The 23,032-nt window shown below is 44.6% G+C and overlaps 1 protein-coding gene across 5 annotated transcripts in view; it reads left to right on the forward strand.

Annotated features, from left to right (window-relative positions):
• The window catches only part of Dock4 (dedicator of cytokinesis 4), a 389,723-nt gene that overhangs the window by 361,478 nt on the left and 5,213 nt on the right, over positions 1-23,032 (forward strand). For 3 of the 5 annotated variants that reach the window (XM_039078126.2, NM_001427091.1, XM_039078125.1), the window contains 11 exons: positions 1,538-1,624; positions 9,811-9,987; positions 10,675-10,758; positions 13,220-13,339; positions 13,662-13,783; positions 14,115-14,235; positions 15,371-15,452; positions 15,604-15,713; positions 17,621-17,693; positions 19,447-19,560; positions 22,223-22,284. In XM_039078126.2, the coding sequence (XP_038934054.1) occupies positions 1,538-1,624; positions 9,811-9,987; positions 10,675-10,758; positions 13,220-13,339; positions 13,662-13,783; positions 14,115-14,235; positions 15,371-15,452; positions 15,604-15,713; positions 17,621-17,693; positions 19,447-19,560; positions 22,223-22,284 (1,152 nt within the window). The remainder of the gene's footprint in view (positions 1-1,537; positions 1,625-9,810; positions 9,988-10,674; positions 10,759-13,219; positions 13,340-13,661; positions 13,784-14,114; positions 14,236-15,370; positions 15,453-15,603; positions 15,714-17,620; positions 17,694-19,446; positions 19,561-22,222; positions 22,285-23,032) is intronic. The other 2 variants (XM_039078128.2, XM_039078129.2) reach the window with 2 other exon arrangements.

Genomic DNA, 23,032 nt, shown 5'->3' on the forward strand with positions numbered 1-23,032 from the left:
AACACTAAAGAAACCATTGGAAAACAACACTGAGATATTACTGAAAAGATCCACAATCATTTTCTAGTGCTTTCTGCATATTTCTGATTCTTGTTTCCTATTGCCAGGCCAACTAAAGCTCTGATTGGTTATGAGATAGTCCTTTCTACTTGCAGTGGCTCCCAGTCCTCAGACCTGGATGCACGAGAGCCATGCAGTTGACGTGCTCAGTCTCACATGCCCATGACCTTAGTTCCAGCCTTAGTGCTGGAACCCATGTCTTCCAGTGCCCCTCCTATTGCTTTTTCTATTGTACTGTATTTCTTCCTGGCCAACAAGTTAATGATCAGTGATACAGCTACCTAACCAGGGTGGGTAAGGTTAAATTAGGCTCCCCTTCCCTAGAATCTGACTCCAAACTGTGCCCCATCATCCCCTCTCCACTTCTTGGTCCGCCTACCCATCCCCCACGTTGGCTCGAGCAGCACCCGCCCTCTCTCTATTGGTTGCCGTACCCTCTCACAAGCAGCTCCAAGTCTGTGTAGGCAGCCTCCTGCCTGACAGCGGCCCCCACTCTCCTCCCGGTGAACTCTTCACCCTGTAAAATCCATCTGACTTGTCTACTGGTCCCCCACGGTGTCATGAGTACCTGCGTCCGATGCACACCGTGAGCATCTCTTTCACCCTTCTGAGCTCTCGTCAGCCTGCCTCCCTGGCATCATCAGAACCTCTCGAGCTCGTACCACATGGATTCTTCTGCAGTCATCTCCACAGCTCTTCCCTGGTCGCCTTCTCTTTAACCCCTCTGTAGTTTGAATAAATGGCGGGATTGCAGGAATCTTGTCAAGTTCCTGCTACTGTTAGCACACTAAATAACAGTGCTGAAATACAAGTTCCGAAATGGGTTAATAAAGGAAAAGTGTGGCCATGAGCAGAGGCATGTGTTTCATGTGTGTCCTGAAGGAGCTGGTTCCTGGTCAGACAGAGTACGACGCAAAGCACACAGATGCCCCTGAGTTACAGCAGTTTAGCTCATCACCACAAGGGTGGCTCTGTACATAGGACGATGGAGAGGAAATGAGGCTCTGGGTGTGGGGTCAAGTGCCAGCCCTTCTGGTAATGAGAATGTGGCTTTGAGGGGGTCAAGAGTCCTTCTAAAACTTAAAGATTCACCTCAAAATAGAAGGTTCAAGCCTTGCGTTCCTAAAGTCCTCTCTCCCTTTAGGTTACTGTTACTCTAATCTTATCTTGGTAGCTCATACAGTTGCCCCTTCTAGGCTTAATCTCAGAGAGTGAAGGGGTTAAAGTCGAATTTTGGAGACACCGTGGGGAAGCTTGCTGCTGTGTCTGGCCCTTGCTTTCTGAAGCCGGTGCTCATTTGCTCTGCACAGATGAAAGGGTTAGGCAGTGTGCAGAATTACTAACTGGATTGTTTCTCAAGTGTTCCAGGAGGACCGAAGAAAGGCTACAGGAAATAAGTGACACCTGCTCAGACTCGTCACCACTCAGGGCCTAGAGAGAAGGACAGCGTAGAAACTGACTCTGTGTTGTTTTGCAGAGTCTCTGGGTGGAAAGAACATCGCTGTACTTGGTGCAGAGCTTGCCTGGCATCTCCCGCTGGTTCGAAGTGGAAAAGCGTGAAGTGGTAAGGAGTGTAGCACCTTTCCAACAGTCATCCATGCCCGGGCTCACTGAGCTCCAGGTCACCGAGCCCACCTCTATTTGCTTGTACTCTTTCACTTCCTGGGTTCTTACCGCATTATCTAAGGTATTGAATGAAGGTAAGTGTTGATGTCCTGCTTGAACCAACCAGAAAAATTCTTTAAAGCAATTATGGTTACAGCATGTAAAAACAGCATATTGGAGTTCTGGAGTGACAACCAGCATGCCACCTCTCCTAACTGTGCTGGGTCTGTGGTCTTCGTTGCTTACCATGGGCCAAGAAGGCAGCCTGCTTTCTTGTGCAGTCATCGTGCCAGAGTTATGACATGGGTATTCCAAACCCAGCTCTGTCGCTCTTTGAACCTTCGTTTTCTCAGTGGCAAAATGAAGCCCTTTCATATAAGGCTTATGTAAAATCTGTCCCTGTGGAACCTGGGCTGTTTTGGTCTGTGGTGAGAGGAACAGTGAGAGAAGCTGAGCTGGCCTGGATGGAGTTTCGGGTGAAGAGGCCGTTATAGAATCTGATAAACTCAGCTCCCAGGGTTCTCTGGTTGCCAGGCACAACCACAGCCTCCATTCCAAATGAAGAGAAATGGGATGGAGTAGCTGACTGTAACAAGGCTGGTGCTACACCCTGGTGTCTGTCTCTACTGCATTTCAGATGACAGCCATAGTATCCCAGCCTCCCAGGGTCTTTTCCTCCTCCTTTTGCACATCCATATGGCTCTGAGCCTGGCCATTGGACTCTGTTTGAAATGAAATGCATCAATTGTCAATCTATGATGCAAGCAATACCTTAGTTAAGCAGCAGCTTACTTTGTTGATAAGAAAAGTAGCTCTCCCCAAAAATGTTTTTCCAGAATGGCTTCTCCTACAGAAATCTCTCGGCATTTAAGACAAGATTATCATGTTCAAAGCTAAGGGTTAATGCGTTTTTCATTTTACAATGCCAAAATATTAATGTGGCTCCCTAAGGAAGCTAAACCAATTCGTGAAATTATGTTAGTCCAGTTATATCTGTGTGCAATCTAAGTCACAGATCCCCCAATGCTGGTTGCTGGTATAGCATACCTTTCATGGATGAGGGGAGGCTGCCAAACACCGTGCTCAGAGAAGTCTTCTTATTATGCTTCCTACAGAATGGCAAAAGCTCAACCCACAGCAGCGTTCTTAGTCACCCACACCGCATTAATGATTCAGAGAGTCTTTTCAGATCCATACAGCCCAGAACGTTAAATCCTATAAAGATTCACCAATGGTCCTCACCCAGGAAACCACACACACACACACCACTCATGAAAAATATCGTGCTGATAATGATAAAGGGAGAAATACTAAACACAGCCTTTCAAACATCAGTTGCCTACTTTCTTGGAATATGTAATCTTATGTTCTAACAGAACAAGTCAAACTGGGCTACTGCATTCCCTGAGTGCAGCCCACTCTTAGCAGCCTCCGTGTGGTTCCCTTGTCCCTGCTACCTGGACCAATCCATGATCTGTTAGAGTTGTTGGCTTGCTGGCTTGGTTCTTGGTTTTTGGTATATAGTGACTTCAAGAACGTAGTAGGTGCTCAATAAATATAGAAAAAAGAATTGAAATTTCTTATCTGTGATGCTAGAATCTGCAGGTGAATGGATGGCTTCAAAGTTCACTTGATCAGAGAATTCATGGTCAAGGAAGCCCATTGACACCTTCTCCCCAGGGCATGTAGAGCACAAGGAACAGTAACCAACAGGGAGGAAGCAGGCAGCTTAGGTCTAACTTGGACTTCTCTGCGCCTTGCAGGGTATGTGGTGTCTTTAGCAGTAGGATCTAATCAGCTAGTTCTGGTGGGCAACCTAGAAGAATGGCGAAAACCTGTTATTGTCTCACAGGTCTGCAGAGCCTCTTTGACCAACAGGAGTTGTCTCATACCTGACACTAGGGGTTTGTTGAGCGACTCTCAGCCTGAGGCAGCAGCAGTATCCAAAGATTTTGCTTAGGATCCTTTGAGCTCTTCCTTCACTTCTGTTTTACATTGGCTTAAGAAGTAGTGTAGGTCTATGAATGGCTGCATAGCTTTCCCATACATCTTAGTGCTGTCTTCCCACTCTCATCTTCTGTCACCCACACCCATCCCTGCTGAAACTTTCCACTCTCACCATCCCCCACCTGTATAGCCATATCTTTGTGTTGCTTTCCCTACTCCCTTAGGGCATTTCCCCACCCCATAGCTCTGCAGGTACTCCAGGTTAATCACGCAAATCTGAAGGCTAGACGGCACGTGTGAGAGAGCATGCAGCGTTTATCTCAGTGGGCTTCAGTATAATCTTCCCCTAGTTCCATCCCTTCGCCTGCAGACTTCCCAATGGTGCATTTCCCTACAGGGGAAGGCCGTGCGCTGTGTATGTGGACACATTTTCATTACCCACTGCTCGGTGGATGGCCATCAAGGCTGATCCCACTTCTTAGCTATTGTAGACAGAGCATCAGTGAGCATGGTTGAACAAGTTTCTCTGGAGTAAGATGTAGCATCCACTGGGCATTTGGTCAGTAGTGGGTCATATGGCACCTTTGTGTCTATGTTCTTTGAGGAACCGCCACACTGATTTCCACAGTGGCTGTACAAGTTTACGCTCCCCAGCAGTGAATAAGGGTGAATAAGGCTTCCTCTTTCCACACATCCTAACCAGTGTTTGTTCCTTATGATAGCCGTTCTGATTCTGCTGAGATGGAATCTCAGGGTGGATTTGATGCCCCATCCACAGGGAGGAATTCATGTCCAGCACAGTAATGCCTGAGGAGGTTTTAGACCTTGGAGCTGAACTTATTCCTGTTTAGCTAAACTGTCATATTGCCAGGCTGCCTTCTAAATGTCTCAGGTTATATCCATGTATAAGTGCTACTTTCAGCCATAGTCAGAGAAGCCTGACTGCAATAAACTGCTGAGTGCAGAGACCCAGGGCCATGCAAGGCGCTGGCTCTAAGTAGCACCTGGACTCTCAGCCCTCACCAGGACGTTTATACTTACCCCTCTAAGGCTCAAGGACCACTGCAGGGGAACGTGAGATGGGGAGAAGGGCTGCAGAATGCTGTCTGCAGGTCCTGGCACAGCCAATGTACTTGCGAACTGTGGCTTCCTGTAATAAACCTACACAAGACTGGGTCTCTCAACATTCTGCCATGGATCAGGAATGGGTTTATGGAGCCCTACCCCTCCCTGCTGAACTAGGAATGGATTCTTGAGAAGGGATAGTCATTCTTCATTTGAGTGCCCACTGAGGAGCACACTAGGCCCAGTGGATGACTCCAAACCCATGGTCACACAGATGATCCTGGTTAAACTCAGAGGGTCTCAAAATAATAATAATAATAATAATAATAATAATAATAATAATAATAATAATAATGATGATGATGATGATGGTGATGATGATGATGATGATGATGATGATGATGATGATGATGATGAAACAACAACAACAAAAAAACCAACAAAAAAGAAAAAAATGTGGGCAGGGTACTCAAAAGCAGCATGGAATGATAGGGTGTGAGGGAGATTAGAAAGGCTTCTGCTTGTAGTCATCAAAATACACATTATATATGTATAAAATTGTCAAACAAACTCAATAGAAAATATACATATGTATTTCCCTACTCAGAATCTTGGAGTCTCTTCCAGCCCTGCCAACAGCGCCATCTAGTGTTTCACTGCTGCCCTAGCCTCCTGGTTTAGCCTGGAGTGTAAGAAGCCTCCTCCTGCTTCAACCCTTCCTTCATACACCCAGGACGTGGGAGCCAGTCACCCTTTGCAACTTAGTTTTGTATCACACAAAACAAATAGAGGAAATGTATGACAATCCTAACTTGTCGTGTTCAGCAGCTTTCTCGAAAAGGAACCCAGTTTGTTTTATCTGCACTTCTCACCACTTATCACACCAGATCATTTTGTAATAAATGTGGTCATCCATAACTGTCTCATTGTGTGTATTTATAAGCAACCAGATCATTATTATCTATAAAGGAATCACAACAATGAGGTGACTGTAAAATTTCTAGTGCTCCCCTTAGGCCTCACCAAGAGCCTGGTTTCCTTTTTGCTTCCTTTGACTCTAGCCGTTCATTTCAGTTCTTTGCAGTGTCGCCTGGAGGCTTTTAGTCTGAATTTTCCCCCTTGCATTTTTTTTTGAAATATTTTTGTTGTTGTTGTTGAAAAACCACAGTGGTTTGCCCTGAAATGTTTTCTTAAGTCTTGATCCAAGTGGGGTCATATAACATATTTCTCTGTGGCCTATATTTCCTGTAAGTTGAGAGTTAAGCCTCAAGGCATAGGAAGGTTTTGCTGGTGCAAGACTACTTCGTAGGTTTTTTTATGCCTCCCTCTTACTTTCTTCTGCTCTCCCCTCCTCTTGTGATGTTAGTGAGAATAATTGACAATCAGCTATTGGTTGTCACTGCCCAGACCTATTGATCTTTTAGGGATTGAGATACTGATATTTGAGGACCCGTAAGGCAGTTCAGTAGGTAAAGGTGCTTGCCACTAAGCCTGAAAACCCGAGTTCAGTCCCGAGGGCCCACATGCTAGACGGAAAGAACCAACTCTCTCAACTTGTTCTCTGATCTCCATGTGCACAGCATGCCATGCATGTATACATGGGGACACACACACGATAAATGAATGCATTTGATTTTTTATCATTTGTATTTACTTATTCATTGCAATATTTCTATAAAATAATATCCATTGTCAAATGTTTTATTACTATGATATATAGGAAAGGAACTGAAATGTTCTTTTCAAATGAATTGGTCCTGGCACCCCGAGGGTGTAACAGGAGGCTACTTGGAATTTGTTTGGTTTGGGTTTTATTATTATTACCAGAGCGTAGATTTAAGTGTTTGTTTTGTGTTACTCCATAGCAGCTATGGTTATTAAATTATTCCTCTTAATTTTAGTACTTATTTTCAATTGCTTCATGACTGCCTTGGGCTCCTGTTCAGGAGCCTCTTGCACCCTCCTGACTTACCTACAAAGACGTTCCTTTTGAGCCAGTCAGACATGAGTCCATGATCCTTCCTACTGTCAAGCTTTATTAATAGTTTGATGTGGTCCAGATGATCTGGCCAAGAGGAATTTCTGAGACTGAAGCACCTCCTGCCATCTTTCTGTCTCACAGCAATGGTAACAACTTAGAATCACACACGGAAGCTATAAATGGGGTTCACAGGGCTCCCCAGTTTTAAGTGTACAGTAAAAGACACTGCAGACCTGGAAACCTCTCAGGGACACTGTCTTACCTCCTTAAGAAGTCCTGCTACTGAATTCCTACTGTGGGGCTCCGTAGATTATGTCTTCCTCCGGGCACGTACTCTTAATGCATTTACATGAAGAATTGGTCAGCTGGGACAAGTGACCTGGCCCCCAGTTTTCTTTTCACTTCCCCAAAGGCACTTCTCCAGGAAGAGGAGCGGGTAGGCCCCAGGCAGCAGCTTAGTGTCCTCCTCACAGACACCCTCTTTGCTTTCTGACCTGACAAGGAGAGGTGGCAGCGTTTTGCTGCCCGGTTTTTATTTACTCATTCTTTTGCAGATAGTCCATTCCTTCCCCATGTTCAGTTTTCGCCAACATTGTGAATTATTTATACTTTGTCTCAAATACATATTGGAAATACTCTCTGAAGCTCATATATTCCACACACGTTTTTTGTATCTTATGGGATGTTCACAAAATTATTGAATTACTAGTATTTGAGTTTGTAAAAGTGAAGATGAATTTTTTTATTTTATTATAGTACAAACAACTCATAAAAAATTTTGTAATCCCCTTTGAGTGCAGAGAAGCAGGGCTGATTGTTTGTAGCTGTTGAGTAATTGATCCCTCCAAGTCCTTCCTCCTGTGAACCGAGAGTCCGTGTCCTTTCAAACACGGCTCTTCCCCACCTACAGCCCCTAAGCAGCAATTCTCAACTTTTGGGTCACGACCCCTGTGGGAGTTGACTAAGACCATCAGAAAACACATGTATTTACATGATGGCTCATAACAGTAGCAAAATTGCAGTTGTGAGGCAGCAGTGACGGTCACCACCTCATGGTGGGAGATCACCACATCGCTAGGAGCTGCATTAAAGGGTCACAGTATTCGGAAGGGTGAAAGCCTGTGCCCTGGAGCCAGCATCTGTCCTGTGTTCTGAAGACACTAATTAACTTACAGTGATTTAGACTCGGACCCTCCTTTATGCTTTGGCTGAGCACATATAAAACCAAGGTTGAATATCTCGAATGGTTTGAAACATCCATCACTGCTAGAGCATCGTAGCGGCTTCTTACGTACCCTCCAGATTACAGGGGCGGATCCCTGCCTTTTCTCTCCAGGTCGCCTGATTTGTGGTGTGCATTTCCTAGATTCGCTGCCATCTGTTTGTGCTTTTCTAAACCAGTCCACTTAGTTTCGCTTCACTGTGTGCACTCTGCTAGGACTGGGGCATTTTTTCCAATTTACTAAGTATGACAAGAAAGTGTCCCATTACTATACATTATTCCACTTTATAAAGACTACGATATATTATGTATTCTCTTATTGATAAATGATGGTTTAAGGGAACAGTTACAAACACTTTTGTTCATGGTCCGAGCTGCGCGTGTACATACATGTGCAGCTCTGGTGTGCTTGTTTTTTTTTCAGATATACACTTACGAATAGGAGTTTTGGACCATGAGATAAAGCTTTAGATATCGTATATAGTTTGCATAGGCACGTAGGTGACAGATACTGCCACTGTTTCCCAAAGCTAAGGAGGCAGTTCGAGCTCCCAACAGCAGACGGGGGCTCTGGTGCTCACAGGAACACTCTCACTTGCTATCTGTCACCATATTTATTTTTGCCACTGTAGGGGGTGTTTTACAGTATTTACAGTATGGTACTGTTGTTCGTGTTTCCTCACATATAAGGCTCAGTACCTTTGCAGGTATTTACTGCTTATTTAATTGCGATTTCAGTCTTCTGCCCAGTTTTCCTTGTGTTGTTTGCCATTTTGTTTGAAAACTGGTTTCAAAGTCTTATACATTCTGCAAATGGGTTCTTTACTGATTATGCATACTGAAATTATTTTGTCACGTGTTCTGGCTTCCCCTCCCTTTATATTATCCTTGATTAATATTTATTCTTAATTTTCATACACTTGAGTTACTCTATGATTTTTCAGTGTTACTTTAAGATGGCCTGAGTGGGCTTTTATTCTAATTTGATTCTCTGACTGAAAGAACAAGTGCTTAAGTGTGCTTCCTGTAAGCACAAATTGCTTCATCTCTAAGAGTTTGGCAGACCTTCTCTTCAGAGAGAATGTCAGTGGCATTAACAGCACAATGCCATATACTGGAGAAAACACTTGGATCATAGACACGATTAGGTCCCCTGTACCAACCCAGCAAGTCATTGTGATTCTGTTTGGCTCTGCACCAAGAAATAGATCCTGGAATGTATGTGATTATCTTGTTTTCTGTAACTCCTAACTGTGTGCCATCCTGTGTCACCATATGGCACTATTATAAATGCATATGGGGTCTGTATGGGCATATGTCCCCTCTCTCCAATGAGGCTGAAAGCTCTTTGACACCAGAAGATCTGCTAATGTATCTCTGAATCTCCCATGTTGATTTGTATCAAATAAGAGCCTCCAGGACTGACACAGTCGTTATGGGGGTGGGGTGGGGATGTCTACCCAAAAGAGCATAAGCAAGGGATGCTTATTGCTGTGCTGTTATAGAATAGACAGTTCCTTATTACCCAAGCCACACTCCACTGATGATACAGTTATCTGCTGTATACACTATCTGAGATACTGATGAGAGCCACTAAGAACTATAGATGAGGGCTGGAGAGATGGCTCAGCCAGTTAAGAGCACTGACTGCTCTTCCAGAGGTCCTGAGTTCAATTCCCAGCAACCACATGGTGGCTCACAACCATCTGTAATGGGATCTAATGTCCTCTTCTGGTGTGCATGAAGACAGCTACAGTGTACTCATATATAATAAATAAAACATTAAAAAAAAAAGAACCGTAGATGATTCAGAAGGTGGATAATCTGCTTTGTCTGTCTTGTTCCCCTGCAACCCGCCCCCCCTCTCTCTGCATCTTTGGTTTTGAATGCCATGAAAGTCAGTAGATATATATACTAATTTGCTTTTCAGGTGGAAATGAGTCCTCTGGAAAATGCCATCGAAGTTTTAGAAAATAAGAACCAGCAGCTGAAGACCCTGATCAGCCAGTGTCAGAGCAGGCAAATGCAGAATATCAACCCCTTGACCATGTGCCTCAACGGAGTCATAGATGCAGCGGTGAATGGAGGGGTTTCCAGGTACCAAGAGGTGAGGGCCACGGAGCCCGCGGACGTGCCCTTGGGGATTACGAGTCTTCCTGTGCAAATGTGGGCCCATTATCAGTCATTTATAAAACAGGACAAATGTGTAGCCAGCCATTGGTGCAGCCCATATATTTCGTCTTCATGGTGAGATACTTTGAGTGTGTTTGTGTTGGGGTCAGGAGATCAGGACTATTTAACGTTTACCTGAAGTAATTTGACTGGTCAAAGAAGTTTGTGGGAGTGGTCTTGTGTTGGTTGGTTGGTTGGTTGGTTGGTTGGTTGGTTGGTTGGTTGGTGATCCTTAAGTCTTTTCATCTGTTTTTTTTATAATATGCCAGAAGACAATTTTAGAAACATTGACTCTTAAGACAATTTACTTTAGAATATAATGCCTATAGTTTATTGACTGGGTCTGCTCTTTATTTTATAAGAGATGCTCTGACTTTCCGAATGTTGCCTGTGACCAGCTGCCCAGAGTTAGGAATCACTCCATCTGTCCCTAAACATGTTTCATAATCATGCCATTTCTCTAAATATGCCAAGCCTTAAAAATAAATAGTAATAAATGTGCCGTTCACTTCCATGGTACTCTCCCAGGGTAGTTTGAGACTTCCATGGCAACTCTCCCAGAATAGTCTGACACTTCATGGTAACTCTTCCAGGGTAGTCTGACTGTCCTTTCTCTTCCTAGGCGTTCTTTGTCAAAGACTATATTTTAAGTCATCCTGAAGACGGGGAGAAGATTGCACGGTTAAGAGAGCTGATGCTTGAGCAGGTAGGACAGTGGAAACAACCATCTTATTGTGCCTAACTATGCATCCTTGCCAAATACCCACTTACAGGTGTTGTTTGCATGAACAGCCTAACTGAAGTGGGAGTCAAGCTGACAGATTCACCTGTCATGTAGCCCAACTGGCTAATTGCTTCCCACTTGGACCCAAGAGCAAACCTAGCAAGTTGTTCCCTAGAAGTAGCAATTCACTGTTTCTTTGAATGTCCCTCCCTAAGACTTGCTCTGTAGACCTGTTGCTGACCTGTCACTCAATAAATATGATTGTTACATAAGTATCATAGTAAAGAGTAGACATCAGTAGAATATTCTCTGTGGCAGTATTTTGTTTTGCAGATAAAGCCTAGAGGGTGTATTATGTGGACAAACTAGGTACACTCCTCACTTTCTACTTCAAAGAAGCAGTTTATTTTTATTTGGTGCCATCAAGAACTGAGAACAAGAATCCTAAGAGTTCCATTGCTGGCCGTGCCCCTGTTGATGGTTGCCTGAAAAGGGTTTGCAGACCTTTGATATAGAAGAAGCAGTTGGCAATCTGGGTTAAACAGGAAATAATTTTGTTCTCATGAAAAGCAGAGTATGTATGACAGACTGGGGCAGAAGCATCTCTTCTGACTTGATAATATGAAATTAAACAGAAAGCACGGTTTTTTTAGACTGGAAGGTAATGAATGGGGTAATGATGAGTTTTAGTCCATTTATAATCTGTACATACTGTCTACAAAATAATGGCACAGGGTGAGAAACAGGGCTATATAACAAGGGCAAATGGACTAGTGGGGGAAAAGAACTTTGACCTACAAGAAAAATAGAGTTAGATAAGTTCCTGGTGTGATTATGGGTAGGACACAGATGCAGGATTGCATAAAGACCTTAACCTTGGTTGATTTCATAACGACTCTTTGAGCATCAATCACCTCTCACAAGCGGTCTCCTTCCAAGTATGCCTTTTGGGGGTTGGCCTGAGTAAGTTCTTTCCCCAGAATAAACAGCAGCTCAGAGTTAAGATACTTTTCAAGAAAATAAAATTAGAAAGACTTTACTATATCATACCTAGAATTGTTCATGGGACCCTATGGGAAGAGCTGTCTGTGGCCCAGGAAATGTGTGGTCTCTTACAGAACAGTTGAAACAAATGCCTGTCATGTTACCTTGGGCATGACATACCATTTCTGTGGGACCATTAGGAGTTAGACTGGAAGGACCACCAGACTTCCTGGACCTCTGTCTGGTTGACATAGATGCCTTCGGTAGATATATCTAGCTGCCCGATCCTACGGAGTTGCCTCAATTGTAGAGAGCCACTTGGCCCATTGTCACTATCTTCTCAGTGGCCCACTTCTAAGACTGGGGGAAAGTATAAATCCTGACCATTTGGGTCCAACACAGGACAACCTTGAAAGCATAATAAAGTTCCAAAAAGGTGCTAGCCTTGATAGTGTTGGCCAGCTTGCTATATATCACCTCTCTCTCTCTGTAGAACCCTGCTTCTGCTCGACCCACAGGCCGCGCTCCTTGCAATGAGCTTCCTAATCTCCACGCTGGAGTCTGTTCCCTAATGACCCAAGTTAAATTACCCTGAGCAAATCAGAGGTGACCCAACAGCTATTTAAAATGAAGAAGGCCAGCAATTGCTATAGTTAGTCACAACTCTTGGGTCCCTCCCATCTCTTCATCTCACAGGCCGTCTTTCCCTTTGTGTGTGAGATACACTCCACTGCTCCCTTCCTGTTCATTTCAGGGGGCTTTTCTCTCTGGAAAGATGCTGGCAGGGGTAGGCGTCCAGAGGAGAAGATGCTGTAGTCTCACCTCAGTTTACTGAGATGCGGAAGATAGCTGTCACACAAACCCAAGAAATGACACACTATCAATAGCTGAGCAGAGCAAAGTCTAATGTTTCCCTTCCCTTCCTTTGCTTTGAGACAGGACCCCTTGAATATAATAGGAAGTGAGCAAGAATAATTGTTTTAAAGAAAAACACAAAGCACAGCAACTGCTACAGAGTTCCTGCTCTTTTTTTTTTTTCTTTCCTTTCTCCCCTAAAAAATATTGTGACGCTCGAGATTGGGAGGCTGTTGCAGGAGAGAGGGTGTCATCCTGAAAAAGATTTGCTTGACCTTCCAAACAGGAAACAGCTTTTGCCCCAATCCCTGCCTCACCTTGGGAAGGGGATGGGGGTGGGGGGCAGGGACCCATAGCCACCAAAGAGGGTTATCATTAAAGATGTTGAGATACTTGGGGAAGGTAAAGTAGGAAAGTCAAGTTTGGGGAGTCCAGACAGACCCAAATTCAAATCCCCGTGTAAGATTTATTTGATCCTGTGACCCCCATATAAAGTGACTGTTGTCCCCACTCATCAGTGTAGCAGGTCAGCGATGGTGGTCCACAGGCAAGCATCCATGAGATGTAGTCACTAAAGCAGTCTTTTCCTTCTGTTGTTATCAAGGCACAGATTCTGGAATTTGGGCTGGCCGTGCATGAGAAATTCGTACCTCAAGACATGAGGCCCCTTCACAAAAAACTGGTGGACCAGTTCTTTGTGATGAAATCGAGCTTCGGGATACAGGTGTGTGCTGAAGGGCCGGGGTAGGGCAGTCTAACCACAGCCATTGTGTTCCTGGGTCTGTGGATGAAGTATCCAATAGTGACATCTTTTGGCTCCTCTGCCACACTGCAGCACTTGCCAGGGAGCTTCTAATATTACGGTGGCGTTCCTGCTGTTTTCCACCCTTTATGGAAACAAATGTTCACGTCCGAAGGCTTGATGACACTAGCGCTATAATTGGTCCCTAGGTAGACTCCTTGGTGTTGAGGGCGGATGTGTAGTAGGTCGAAGCACCTCATCGATCAGATGCTCTAATCAATCGTGATCTTTTCCTCCTCTTCAGGAGTTCCCTGCCTGTATCCAGGCCAGCCCTGTCCATTTTCCTAACGGAAGCCCCCGTGTGTGTAGAAACTCAGCCCCTGCTTCCATGAGTCCAGATGGTACCAGGGTAATCCCTAGACGCAGGTAAGTCATATTCTGAATTACCTTACAATTTGCCAGCCCCCCGCAAGATGATCTGGAATGGTTCTCTCGTTCTTTATGGTACAATTTGTCAAATTCTCTATTTCTTAGTGAAATAATTAAGCCACGGAGGCAGCTGCAGACATCTGCCCCTGGTAAAACAGCGACAGCATGAGAAATAAACAAACTCAAACATTCCATTATATTGAGGCAAACAGGAGAAAACAAAACAGGATACGTTTATTCCCTTCGGTTTCATGCCATTGCCAGCATGTGATAAAATACAGTTCCAAGACTGAGTTAACAGCCTTTTTTTTTTTCTCCCCTGAAACAGCCCATTAAGTTACCCAGCTGTCAACCGGTACTCCTCGTCCTCGCTGTCCTCCCAGGCCTCTGCTGAAGTAAGCAATATTACAGGGCAATCAGAAAGCTCTGATGAAGTCTTTAACATGCAGGTACTTCATTAGCTTTTTGTCTGCTTATGTTTATTCCGTTTCTGTCTGCATCATGAGAGTGTCTGTTCATTCTGCTGGGCTCTTGAACAGACCTTCAAGCAAGAACTTGACCTAAGGACCAACCTTTTAAAAGCTCTCAGTGTTGCTTTCTTGGCCTTTGGAATCCACAAAGACGTTTCTCTCCAAAATGCCTATCACTTTAAGAAAATATAAGCGACCAATAAAAAAGCCCAGGCAAGCTGCTTAGCTTTCAGATTGACCTTGGTAGCTCTTGGCTCCCTGGGTCCTGGATTCTTGGAGCATGTCGACATACGCTAGCTGCCTCCTAGTGTTCTCCCGTAACTCCTTATGAGTTCCCTTGTGGCTTGAGGCCCCGGGATAAAATTTGCATACTTATATAAGAAAATTTTCTGTAATAAAAAGATGGAAGAAAAGGCATGGTTTTAAAGTACATGGGAGTCTTAAAGCATTTTTATTTTATGATAGCAAAATAAACCTGGGTTTCCTAGAACTGTCTTTGGAAACAGCCACTATGTGGCTCCCATTGTATGCTTTGAACAGAGTTTTGAAGGTAAGGAGAAGGCAGATTGTGTCCCTTTTAGAAACACTCATCTCTCTGGGCCAGCTAGATGGCTTAGTGGGTAAGCACTTGCCACCAAGCATGCTGGCACACACAGCAACAGGAGAGAACTACGTTCTCCGCAGGCTGCCCTCTGACCTCCACATGCACGCCACGCACACATGCGCTCACACTGGGGAGAGTCGCGCATGCCCAATCAATCAATAAATGTAAAATTAGAAGCACTTCTCTATTTATGCCCCCAAGATTAGAAGTATTTCTCTTTATACCACAGGGAAGGAGAGCTGCTGAAAGGTTCAAGGTCAGGGACTAGAGCGGAGACTCAATATGTGTGTGTTCCTTCAGCCGTAGTAGAAATTCAGGCCTGATGAATCCAGGCAAGCTTCACTGTTGGTCTGAGTCAACAAGATTGCTCTGTTTCTAAATGGCCTTTGGGGGTTTTGTTTTTCTTTTTGCTAATTTGAAAAACAAATGTGAATGTTGGTGTCTTGTTTCAAATGTCACTGTGAACTGAAGCTTCTAACCATGTATGACGGTAGCTCCTTATGTTTGCAGCCCAGCCCATCTACCTCAAGCCTGAGTTCCACTCACTCTGCTTCACCTAATGTGACGAGTTCTGCTCCGTCGAGCGCCAGAGGTTAGTGCAGAGTTGGGGATGCCCTGAGAATTTTCCAGGCCCTAAGAACTGTGGCTTCCGTGACCCGTCCTGTGGTCAGCTGCCTCAGCACTCTGGTTTTCTCTAAGGCCCCACTGGCTTGCTCACTGATAATTTCTGCTTCTCTTCCCAGCTTCACCTCTGTTGTCTGACAAACACAAACATTCCAGAGAAAACTCTTGCCTGTCCCCGAGAGATAGACCGTGCAGTGCCATTTACCCAACGCCTGTGGAGCCTTCCCAGGTATTCCTGTGGGTGAAGCAGAAGCTAGGGAATGGGAGAGTGTGGGATTGTGTGTGAATCTCTTCAGAGTTGCAAGGTACCTGCCAAAAGCAACCAGTGCCAAGGCCAGTTGGAAGACGACTCAGTCAGTCCCCCTCCAGTCTCTGCCCACTGTTTGGAATACCATCTGACTCATCGTTCTAGAGCAGTGGTTCTCAGCCTTCCTAATGCCATGAGCCTTGAATACAGTTCCTCATGCTGTGGTGACCCCTGACCATAAAGTTGTTTTGTTGCTATTTCCCCAACTGTAATTTCACTACTGTTATGAATCCTTCATAACTGTAATTTTGCTAATTTTATGAATCGTAATGTAAATATCTGATATGCATGATATCTGATGGTACCCACAGGTTGAGCAGGATATCAGATGCGACCCACAATAAGGGCCAGGACCCACAGGTTAAGAACCACTGTTCTAGAGGGATATCGGGGTTACAACCCTAACAGTGAAACTGACATGGATGGCCTGGTCCTTGATCTCAACCTATTTCATTGCTGCTACACCATTTCAAGGAAAAGCCCCGCGAGTGAACCATCTGTGTGTGTGTTTGCACGTGTATGGAACAGAAGTCTGGAGAGAGAAGAACAACTTAATGTAGCAGAACGTTCCTGCTTCTGCCCAGAGCTTCCCGTTTGCACATAGCTGTTGTGAATAGCTACGGCTGACTCCTTTCCACAGGAATGTAGGGGCCATCTGTTCCGCCTTTGCCACTGATCTTCCATGAGTCACCGGGAGAGGGGCTGTGTCCTGGAGGTGTCACAGGAGCTAGGGAATGTGGTTCTGCCTGTCACTCAACCCTCACTTAAAAAATCCTGAGTGAGCACAGGGCCATGGGCTCAATCCAGGGATAATGTATGTGCACTGGAGGGCGGGCATGAAGTTGAAGATTCGTGTTGTATCCCTGAGTTTTCACAGTTTATTTGGGACTAATTTTAAGAGCAGAGAAAACTACTTGTTTCTGCTCCAGCTAATTTCTCTGTTTTTCTACACCATCCTGGCAGAAGTCTGTAGCTGCGTCTGGAATTGGATGAGAGCGAGTGGGATTTGGCTTGATTGGTTTATCTTTGCTGATTGTGTGATCTTCCCGAAAGGCCCAGGATACCTCCTCTGCGCAGCACTGATGTCTTGCAGAAATGATTTCTGAGTGCGTTTGGCTGAACCAGCTAACCAATTTTATTTCCCGTTGTCACTGGCATTGCAAGGGGATTTCAGTTTGTTTCATCTGCTCTAAGAGATCATGTGCCAGCATGGGAAACTCTGAAAGGCTTCCTTGATTAGTCCCAAGTGATCTGCCTTGGGTAAAATTTGAAGCAGTATATATACATATTACCAAAATTACAATAATGTATAATGCTATAGGTTTCCACTTTTTCTTTTCATAAGTTACGTAGGGCTATGTAAGATTGGTGTTTTCGTAGGTTAAAAATTATAGAATATTCATTAGCTCATTTTTTGCCTCTTGTAGGATTTAAACCACGATAAAGTTTATCTATATAGTAGATTTTTAAATTAATATTTCTCCTCTCATCCTTATGTCATACTGCCAGTCTAGCAGTATACACTTGTAAAGAGTGCCATATCTAGCTATTATGTACTATTAGTTTTCCCTATGTTCATTATGAGTAATTATTTACCATTTACATTTAAGGCAAAACACCATTTTTTATTATGTTTCTCTCAGAAAACTTAGGACTCTGTCCCCCCCTTCCCCCTTAAATATAGTTTAATTATCTGTTCCTATGCTCATCATACCATATAGGAAATGTTTTGAACAAAGAGTTTCATAAGGAGATAACCATCTCATTTTCCAAAAGGCATCATATCTCAACATATTATATCATAAAAACCAACTCTTCTCCCTTTCCAGAGGATGCTGTTTAATCATATTGGAGATGGGGCCTTGCCTCGCAGTGACCCCAACCTTTCTGCACCTGAGAAAGGTGGGTACCGATGAGATCATCCAACCCCTGTAGGGTCTGTCGTGGTCTCATTTCCTCCAGTGTTCTGTGTATCATGTAGCAGGTAGGGCTCTAGACCGTTAATGAGCAGGATGAGTGTGATCTTTTGGCAATTCGTTGAAAGATAGTTTACCCCAACCCATCATCCTCCATAAACTATTACGATCTGAGCCAACGAGGAGCTCCTTTGTGTCCTGTTGTTCATCGCGCTCAGGCAAAGCCTGCCCTTCCTGAAGCAAAGTTGCCAATTAAGCCACTCGTTGGCACCATGGAAGTAGCTATTCCTCAGATTGATTCCACAGTCCCCACCCGTTGTCTCCTTCACAAGGTGTGTGTTCAGCCAGCTGTCGTGGTGACTCAGGTGGGCTCTTGTACCATTAACTACCCGGTAAGCATTGCGATGCGCTGCCTAGTGGAGTGCGGCCTACCTCAAGGTCGTGCACACACAAATAAGATGCACACACCTAACGCATGCATAGTGGTAAGAAGCCAATTAGCAACACTCACACCAGGAAGAGCAGATTAAATGTCACTTCCTCCGCTGTGGGTGTTGGGGACCAGGGACTTGCAAAGTCACCCGTTTGCCTCTCAGGGTCAGGCCTCAAAAATAGCAGTCTCGCAGGCTAATGAATCAAGACTCACTAATGAAATGTCCCAGTAAAGTGCACTTTAATTGCCCCCATTAAGAACTAGGCTGTATTACCATTTTGGTACACTGATACATTAACATTAAAACTTCCCAAAGGGAGATGAAAATTAGCGAGGAGCTAGCCAAAATTATTTTAAAGCATGGAATTAGCTTTAATGTTGTAAGTCGAGCTTTGATCTTTACCAAGACAAACTAGGGCTGTGCTGTTATTCTCTGTTTTGGTTTTTTTTTTAACCAACTTTACTAAAGAAAACCACCCAGAAAATATAAAAGAAACAGAGGGGGAAAAAAATGTTTAAAATAATTCCACCCCATTAAATCAAAGCAGTCATTTGGAGGAATAAAACGTGGCAATTCCCACTGTGTCCATCAGATGGCAGTATCTGCACAGGAAGCAAGCGGGAACTCTGGTTCCCTCGTAGTCTCATAACCTTTGTGTCCTGTCCTGCTTCCTAGTAGGGCTGCCCATAGTCCTACATCTTGATGCATGGAGCAGATGGATCGCGAAATAATAATGATGCTATTAGCAGTCCAAGTTGTGTTTTCTCAGGACTTATTTAGTGTAATCCCTCCATTTGGAACTCGTCCTTTCTGGAAAGGATTGGTCAGTGAGCTCGAGATTGTGTGGCACCCTTGTCCCTGACTTTGGTATTTCTGCCACACGGTCGAAATATGAGAGTGCCGTTTGCCTCTCTACCTCCTTTAGATGCCACTTGTCCAGAGATTTCTATAAATTGGCTGATGACTATATTTTCAATCTATTTTTCAGCATCTAAACCCATTTGGAATTCTCAGCAGGTTGCTACTCCCTGGCATAGAGATTGGTACTCCTGTTTGACAGCTTGAGGGAAATAAAGAGACCCGCTGTTACTCAATTAAATGTCAACTCTGTTAGGCAACCAATTAGAGAGAGGTTTAGTACTGGGGAAGTTGCTTACTTGTTTACAGCTTAAGGTTTTGTGGTCCCTTTGAGGTCCAGTTGATTTTTTCATTCATTCTAGATAATTCTGACGTTCTCCTCAGATCTCAAGCATTTGAAAGGCAAAGCTGGATCTTGTGTTTTTTAGCTGTGTTATTCCCTTCCAGCTGTGAATCCCACCCCTAGCAGTTGGAGCCTGGACAGTGGGAAAGAAGCCAAGAACATGTCGGACAGTGGGAAACTTATCTCTCCCCCTGTCCCTCCAAGGCCCACACAGACTGGTGGGTATTCGAAGCATTTGAATAATCGCTTTCATAAAATAAGTATATTTCAGTTTGCCTTGAATTTCTCAGAGAAAGGTAGGCATCTGGTTTCCAAGGTAAAAACTTGCTAGCAACATAATTTGCCTCTAGTTCTCTCCTCCTCTCCCTTCACTTCTGTCATACAGTCAGACAGCCCCTCGGAAGACTGAGCGTGCCATCTTCTTCCTGACTCCGTGCTTAACCCTTCTTGCTTGGTGGGCCCCTCACTCTGGCCTCTCCCCTTCTCGTGCACTGATCTCTGCTAACTCAGTGGATTTCTAGAACCTTCCACCATGACATCAGTGTTTCAGCTGATTCAAATAAGAGCCAGTGCTCAGTGGCTTTGAGGTGCCTCTGGTACCCTGAGTTATCTGCTTCTCTGAGAGCTCTGTCTCCCAGCACTGGTATTGCTCAAAGGGCTGAAGCATGGACCTGCATCTCTTGTAACTGTGGCTCATGAAGCACAACCTCAGGTCTTCTGAGCTGGTGGATTATGTTCCTGAAATGAGGCTGGAACCAGCATTTTACCAGGCCATTTGTGGGATTTTTCTGCTCCCTAACATCTGAGTGCTGAAACGGTTGGGAAACTTCCAGCCTGGCCCTGGGTCCCGAGGGAAACACAGGCAAAGGCAGAGCTGGCTCTTTGATGAGTTTCTGTTGGGGAAAGGCCAGTTTCCCTCTGAAGAGAGTACTTGCTTGGTGACTTGCATGTGGGGCAGTTTTAAGAGAAGCCTCCTGCTTTAACTGATTGCCTTTTCCAGTAACCAGATCTTGTCAGCACTTTCCCATGTCTGCTGGAGTTTTCCAGGTACAGCTGACCTATGAACCAAAGAAAACGCAGTGCTGTTTCCCTGGCAGGTTTCCCTAGACTGAACATCCCGTTTCACTGGTTACATTGTAGCCTCTCATCGTTTGAATAGTTCCTGCAGCTACATAAGATGTTTAAGACAGAAGAGGGATAAACTTAATTCCATTGATCATCTGCATTAGTACATCAGTCTGATTATGGAAATGAGGACTCAGCAGCCAAATTGCTTGCATTTCATTGGTGATACACATTTAAAAGCTTGGTTGTGTCCCTAATTATGGGAATTTGAAAGGTATTTCGAAAGGAAAATAAGATTGATAGGTCTGACTAAGGAATAGATATTATCAATGCTGCCTGGGCATCTGAGACAAAAAGGATGCTGGTGGCCCTATTTTAGGCTTGTAGAAAGTACGTTTCCAAAATAGCTCTGAGAATGAGCATTAGGTTCGAAGCCTGTGCCGTGTCTAAGACTGAGTCAAGTACAACAGGAGGCCTTGACCTGTAGTAATAGATGTGCACTCCCATTGGAACTGACTTCTCTGTACATAGGAGATTTCCTTCCTCATCAGAATTCATAACGTGTGGGAATAGAGGCAGGAGCTGACCTGTATAAATGACCCTGCAGTGTGATAATGGACCACCTTCTGTGGTCTCTTAGGGCTCAGCACAGCCGGACAACCCTTCTCCTCCCAAGTAGATTGGTAGGGCTGCTGTCCCTTCTGTACTGGTTGCTTTCATGGTCTGTCCCGATGTCATCATCTGTGTCAGTGTGGTGGGGCTGTGCAACTGTCTGTCTTTCTTCCTTTCAGCCTCTCTGTAGGTTTTTATGAGTTCTAAGCCTCAGTGTGATGGCTGGAAGAGTGGCAGGTAATCACAGAGGAACATAGCTCACGCTCGCCAAAATCACTCAGTGTGGAAATGGGAAGTATGGCTTGCCCTCGCCCTATCGACTGGGTCACAAGCTGTTTTTATGCTATGCAGTTACACTCTAGGAACAAGATCTCATCTGTAAGCACACAAAGAGCACATGCCACACATGCTGGGTCCCTGGTATCAGACCTGAAAACCCCAGAGAGGCACTCTTGCCATGATGGTGATATCTGAAGGTCCCCACCCAGGGGACTGAGGGAAAGACTCCGGACAGGCATTGGAGAAGAAATAGGAAGCTGATCCCTCTTTGTCCTGACACAGACAAGCTTTCTGTCTACACTAAGAATGTTGGGAGGTGCGGTAAAAGGGAGGGCTTACTGAACATCTCTATGGGCCTGTTCTAGGCTGCCTGGGTGGCCTTGGTCTTCCCATCAGTGTTCACGCCAAAGACAGGAGGCACTTTACACCAGGAGCATTTTATGAGATAAAACAGTTGAGTGATGAAAGGCTTATGGTCTTCGGGGTATAGAAAGGATAACCAAGGATGGCAACACGGACATTCAACCTGAGCCCTCAGAAGGTAGTCAGGAGATGGAGGAATTCATGGTCAACCGCAGATCCGTACGGAGCTCAAGACTACATGAAGCCTTGTCAGCACAAAAAGAAAGAAAGGAAAGGAAAGGAAAGGAAAGGCCAATGGAGCAGTTTGGGGCCATACCATTCTACTCAAAAGCATCATGTGTGTACCAATGACGTTTCACTAATTGGCCCATGTCTTGGTGACACCATCTTCTATGAGGAATCTCTTCTAAACAGCCATTATGTAGTTTCTCCTCTCCATTTTCCTCTTCCCCGGCTGAGGAGATCCTTATATACTAACACATCAGCTTGGGTTTGCACACATAGAGGGCATGTGCAGCTCTCTGGTTTTTCTTAATTAAAATGTTCTTTCTCCATCTACAGCTTCGCCAGCAAGACACACAACATCCGTGTCCCCCTCACCTGCTGGACGGTCTCCATTGAAGGTACAGGCCTGTCATTAGACTGGGTCCAAAGATTAATCCTTTTTTTAAACTTCGTCCTAAGTACATCAAAAGGTGTTTTCATTCCCACAGACAAGACTAAGAACATACCAAGAAAGGGGAGGGGACCCAGAAAACAGCCCTGCTGCTTTTCCTCTTGGAGAGCTTTAACCAAGAATTCAGAACTCCTTGTGGATTGTGATTTTTTTTTGTTTGTTTTCAGTGTTTGTTTTGCTGTTTATTATTATTATTAGGAGGAGGAGCAGTTCAATTCTCCAAATAATGGCAGCGAGAACATGATAAACTGTAGTCAACACATTCAGAGCACATTAAACACACGTGTGTGTACTTGGATTGAAAAACACCAGTAATCAAACTCTACTAAATGCTCTTCTGGAAGTTTTTGGGCTTTATCATCAACCTTTTCCATTTTGGCAAGGCCAAACCCAACTTTCTCTCCTAATATTTCATATTAAAGACACCCCACATTATAAAGCCATCCTGGATTATAGAGGACAGGATGGCGGACAAGCTAGCCAGATGTTTGAGCTGGCATGTGAATGCAGGCTAGTTAACACCTCTAAACATACAAATCCCTCATGCAGATAAAGAATAAGATTTAACTCTATCCACATTCAGTTGGGCTGGCTACAAGGCTTTTCATCACTCTGGGGAAGGGTGGTGCCGAGAAACACAGCCCCAGGAGCAAACAGGAAGTTGGAGTGAGTGGTAAAAGGAAAGACTTGGACCA

Source organism: Rattus norvegicus, chromosome 6, assembly GCF_036323735.1.
Source record: "Rattus norvegicus strain BN/NHsdMcwi chromosome 6, GRCr8, whole genome shotgun sequence".
NCBI classification, from domain to species: Eukaryota; Metazoa; Chordata; class Mammalia; order Rodentia; family Muridae; genus Rattus; species Rattus norvegicus.